Source organism: Solanum pennellii, chromosome 10 (genome assembly GCF_001406875.1).
Source record: "Solanum pennellii chromosome 10, SPENNV200".
Classification (NCBI taxonomy): Eukaryota; Viridiplantae; Streptophyta; class Magnoliopsida; order Solanales; family Solanaceae; genus Solanum; species Solanum pennellii.
The window spans coordinates 74,367,012-74,372,728 of NC_028646.1; the positions used below are offsets into that span (position 1 = coordinate 74,367,012).

Genomic DNA, 5,717 nt, shown 5'->3' on the forward strand with positions numbered 1-5,717 from the left:
ATTTATTTCAACCCTGACACACATACAACTAGTCAATGATGAGAAAGTGTTTCACACGCCGCCACATCTTCACCATGCACATCAATAATTACGTCAGATTTTTTTATAAAAAAATATATGTCACCCAATTTCTTCTTCTTCCTATACACCATCAAACCCACCATTAAATCACTTCCATTGTTGCTATAATCATCGAATTCACTTCTCCTCCACCATACATTTCACCACCCATAATCAAATTTACCACCAAAATCTTCCTACAACCATTCCATCATAAAAAATCGATAACTAACATCATAAATTTAACTAAATTCACCATCAAAACCATATCACTATCATTGAAGTTCATCACAATCATAAGCATAAATTCACCATCCACATCAAAATCACCAGTTTCATTATCATTATCGAAATTAAAATTCATACCAACTCTAATTTTTCACCCATCACCAAACCTACCACAAAAAATTATCACAATACACAAATTTTATTCAAGCTAAAAGAGGAGAATTATGAAAACTTGCAATATTTGTTTACAAAAATTTTAGTCAGACAATTGAAAAACTAGCGCACCATTTACTATTACTGATTTTGAAGAAAATCTGGAGAGGATTTTTTCTGAGAGAGAAGAAAGATTTAAGAATATACATTAAAAATTGAATTACGTTCAAAAATACAGAAACTTTTTACACACACAAAAAACAAGATCTGAAAACTTTCTTATTACAAATGCTCACAATCAATAAAAAAACACAAAAATTAATTGAATAATTTGTGCTTGACTTGAAGAATTTGATGTGGTAATAGTAATGATTGATTTAGAGATGTCTTGATGGAAATTTTTTTCAAACAGTTAACCTAATTATGTGAACAACTTCGCAATCTTTGCGATGAATTTCTACTCCATAATGTTGTATTCTATTTATCTCTTTAAAACATGAAAAAATTATTTTTTACATTAGCCATAGCAAAAAGAGTGTTGGTGATAAGAAAAGAAATGGAGGAAGAAGAAAGGTAGGGTAAGTGAAGCTAAGGAGAAGAGGGGGGGGGGGGGGGGAAAAGTTNAAAATTATTTTTTACATTAGCCATAGCAAAAAGAGTGTTGGTGATAAGAAAAGAAATGGAGGAAGAAGAAAGGTAGGGTAAGTGAAGCTAAGGAGAAGAGGGGGGGGGGAGGGGAAAAGTTATCTTTTTTCAACTCAAATGCAGCTTATTTATTTTTTATTTAATCTTATTTTCATGTCAGCTTTGAGGATGATACTAAATTTACTTTTGAGTAGTATTAATAGGTCATCTCAACAATTTAAGTGTGTAACTGACTTTTTCATAAAACTTTAGGGATGAATTTATGTCTTTTATCTTAATTTGATAAGGTCTTCTTACATGAGTCAAACTCATACAAATTAGGGTACAAAAGTTGAACCATACATGTGAAAAAAAGGAAAGCTTTAGCTATACCTATATGCACACATAAAATTGAATAATCACAGAGGCAAGAAGGTGAAGATCTAAGATCGCAACTCAAGTTATTACATGTTGATAGTATGATGTCAAAAATTAGTTCATGTAATAGGAGTATTTACTGAGTTGTAGTAAGCTTCTATTCATTACTGAGATTGTAGTTGATGTTGTCTAGAGTTATTACTGAGTTGTAATAAGTTTCTATTCATTACTGAGATTGTAGTTGATGTTGTCTAGAGTTATTACTGAGTTGTAATAATTTGTAGATAGAAGAAAGTACGTAGTGGTGAGGTTGAGGTTTGTAACAAGAAGCGAATTTGACTTTTGAAGAGTAGTTAGAATAGTTTGAGTGAACGGTTGTGTTGAAGTACAAGAGTTAGTTCTTTAGATTACTGAGTTGTAAAAATGTTGCTCGTGAGAAAATAGTGGATATTGGTGGTTGAAAGCCTATGTGTTGTAGGCCGTGATCTTTCACGAGTCCGAAGCTAAAAGGGTAAGAAAATTTGTTAAAAATCTAATAGGAAACAAAATTAATTATAGAACCAAAATGGCAACTTTCTGACGGAGAATTTGATGACGTTTAAATCAGGGCAGCTGCTGCATGGAATGGATTTTCATGTTCCTTGCAAGGCGCACCTGACATGAGCCTTGTAAGGCTCAACCGTCATGCGCCTTTCAAGGCGCATAGAAATCAACGCCTCGTGGAATTTTTTAAAAAAATAATTGTGTGTTCAGTTGATATAAATTGATTACTTTTTAAAAGTATACTACTACGCTTAATTTTAGAATAAAAAAATTAATTTCAATTTTCATATTTCTTTACCCTTTTCATCTATATTCTTACCCATCCCTTCAAACACCCAAAGTACCATTTTCACCATCACTAGAACACCATAAGTCCATAGAAACTGGGTCTTTAAGGAAGAAAGGTGAATAATAATTTCAGAGCTCGTCTTGAGATATTCGGGCTTTGCTCTTTTGAAACCTAAATATCAAATTAAAAAAAAGTAAATGGGGGAGAAAGGACGAACATAGTAGAATACTGACATCAATGGTGGTCACTGAAGATAACGAATCTTCTCAAGGAATATGAGGAGAAGGAGCCTACAATGTCTTCCACATCATCATTGATGGCGACGCAAATTTCGAGGCAAGACTAATTCTACGACAATGGATAATTAATGAGATTAATAGCGACAATTCGCAGATATATTTGACTGATTGAGATTTGAGATTGATAATTAAACAATCTATTAATAAAAAAATAATTTTTTTGGTGGTTCAATTGGATTTGAAAGTAAACCCATATTAATTTTTCTCAAATCAGATCTGAAGTATTTTGGGGTGATATAAATATGAAACCTATGTACAATTGATTTACGTTGATTGATTTTGCAATAGTTTTACATGAGTTTGAAAATTTTTTTAGGAATCAACAACAGTGAATCCGGTGAAGATGGTGGTGGCATCACTTAGAGGTGGTGAAAGATAGAGAGATTTGTTTATACTGCTGGATAAGAAAGAAAACAAATAGGAAAATACATAATTAAAAATGCATATATTTATTGAAAAGTGATATTAAAATAAAGTTTTAATAATAGTTTCTGATGTTCACTCTCCCAAAGAGAGTGAAATACACTCACTATGCCGGCTAAGCATTTAGAGAGGTAATAATTTAGTTATAAACAGCAGGGGGATGGGGTGATAGGTCCTCGATAAAATTAAAGTGTGTAGTTGAAGGGCATTGGATCAGAAATGGAATCTGTTGTTCGATGCTTGAGGGCATATGAGCTTGTTTGTTTAGATTGTCAAGAGCATTATCGACCAAATCGGGTAGCAATGCAATTTGGATATGATCAAGACTTACTTAAATGGATTCCTCAATCGCCTTCAAGTCCAGAACTTAGCCGACCTATTGATTCTAATTTGAGGTTATACTATCCGTCTAGGCTGTTTGAACCGGATGTAACTACACATTATTTGAAATGGTGGAGAAAAGACAATTATTTTTAAATGATGCATTGAAAGGATTGTCTCTAATACAAAGCTAATTAATCACGGGAAGTCAAGTGAGAATAAGGGGATGACTCTTCCTAGATTTCATTAAATAAATTAATGAGTGATACTTCTCGATTATATTTGTACGATGTGTCTTTTCTAGATTTACCCATAGCTACTAATTCCCTCATTTGGACAAAATAACTCGTTCCCTTCATTTCACTAACTTTCCTATTTACTCATTAATTAGGGGAGCGGTGTTAATCATCATTTCTAACCTTTAATATAATGCTCCAATATATATATATATCTATATATATATATATATATTAATCACTTCTATAGAGAAGCTAGCTTTGTTACTGGTAAACTAGCTAGCATTAGAGAGGAACCTTCTTGGAGGCTAAGGTTTATATAATCTTTTGTGTTATGATATAGCATTGATTTGGTTCTTGAAGTTGTACGAGTGGTTACCAAATGAATTATAACTACGTGCACATTGATTTGGTTTTTGATGTTGGAACTTAATTTGAAGGGAAAGAGTAATGCTTGTGGACTTTATTAAGATATATGTATCCTAGATAAAAATCTTTATTTATTATTGAACACGACTATATATAGCCATGGTACTAATCAAACTACAATCATATTATTATAACTTCATTTTATCGTTGATCCTTGCATTGTGCGAGAATACAACAAAACATATAATGAAGTTATTACATGGAATTAGCTGCCAAAAGGCCTTTGGTTGCCGCAATCAAGATTGTCACCAGGACTAACTCCAAGAATTCCGCAATACCTCCTGTAAAACCCAATCCGATCTTGTACCCTGTTGTCATTACCACGACCACATTCTAGGCCACCATTGATGATGTTTGTGATGACACCAAATCCAGGATGACGATTGGCTGATCGGTCACCGGCAGATGGGTTCCATCTTCCCATGATGACATCGTGGCAAGAAGGCTTTGGTGATTGAGGGGTCATCCAAAACCAGATAGCTGTCTTGAATGAGATGACTGGGTCTGTGGCTACTAAATCAGGATTGTTTAAAAGGTCCACTCCGATGGCTCTTCCACATGGTCCATAGTTGTAGTTGCTATGAATGTCAAAATACACGTAATTAGACACTACAAGTTCATCAAATTTTACCATAGGACAAATAGATTTATGTAGCTTACTGTGAAATTTGGATTGGGCCTCGTCCGGAATATTTCCTTCCAGGTGCACAAGGCCATTGACTACTTGGTGAACAGTAGTCACCGGGGTTACCTCGTTCTCTAAGGAAACAGTAACCCCATGCGAATGGTCCATCAGGTGCGGAAAGCCATCCTCCTACATATATAATCAATTACTAAATAAAATAAAATGAAATTATATATAAATTTTAATTGTTCGATCTGAATGGTTATACACATACCAGTAGTTTCATGGTAGGTTTGGGCAAAGAAAGCAGCAATTTCCCTTTTACGGGCATTGATATCACCAGTTGTACCAAAGCCAAGAAAAGACCTAGCAGCAGTGATAAAGGCATTGTAACTGTAGAAATTATTCTTTCCTTGACAAGAATTTTCGTTACGATGCTTAAGCATTTGATCAAACATCGAATTTGAGATGACGCTTCCGAGGTCCCCACCAGTAACAGGACCAGGACCAGGGCCGCCACCTGGACACTGACTTTGACAATTGCCAGAACCACAATGGTCATTAGTGTTACCACACCACCCGAATTTGCTGCAACATTGTCCCGAGGCACAAACTTTGCCTCCGCCCTGTGAACCACAATTCTGCGCCGAGGCAGCACTCAGAAAAACCAGAGAAAACAGTAAAGAAAAAGTAGTGAATTTAGAAGTTTGCCTCATTTTGAATGTTATGGCAAACATGTCGCAAACTGAAACCTATTTATAGGCAACTGCTTGTGAGGAATCAGTGATTTTTGTGACAAAATTGATAGTCCGTCCTGTCTTATCCAGAATTTAATTCAGTTATAAGTACATTGAAAATTAAATTTATATTGAATGACAGCTTTACTTTCCTAATATTTTACGTGGGTATAGATCATTTGAAACTAAAAGAGACGGGCGGCTTTGGACGTTATTCCAGACTTTTCTCTACATAATTTGGACTGGAGACTATAGTATCTGGATATTTTTTGTTTACTCTTATTAAATTTACCTATTAAATAAAAACTGTACTACAAATTATAATATTCATAATTAGAGTAAATTAAATTTGTAGTGGAAAACTATGTAACT

The 5,717-nt window shown here is 34.1% G+C and overlaps 1 protein-coding gene across 1 annotated transcript; it reads right to left on the reverse strand.

Annotated features, from left to right (window-relative positions):
• Window positions 1–4,039: 4,039 nt before the first annotated feature.
• On the reverse strand, window positions 4,040–5,414 carry LOC107001702 (endochitinase). Its single transcript, XM_015199666.2, has 3 exons — window positions 4,883–5,414; window positions 4,644–4,797; window positions 4,040–4,561 (listed from the first exon to the last, which is right to left on the reverse strand). Exons 1-3 carry the CDS (start codon window positions 5,343–5,345, stop codon window positions 4,189–4,191), a joined length of 990 nt encoding a protein of 329 aa, XP_015055152.2. The 5' UTR covers window positions 5,346–5,414; the 3' UTR covers window positions 4,040–4,188.
• Window positions 5,415–5,717: the final 303 nt, after the last annotated feature.

Coding starts and splice junctions, on each gene's coding strand:
- LOC107001702 (XM_015199666.2), bottom strand. CDS start 5,345: ATGTTTGCCATAACATTCAAAATGAGGCAAACTTCTAAATTCACTACT. Junction 4,798..4,882: donor AACCTACCATGAAACTACTG/GTATGTGTATAA, acceptor TTATATATGTAG/GAGGATGGCTTTCCGCACCT. Junction 4,562..4,643: donor GGCCCAATCCAAATTTCACA/GTAAGCTACATA, acceptor TGACATTCATAG/CAACTACAACTATGGACCAT.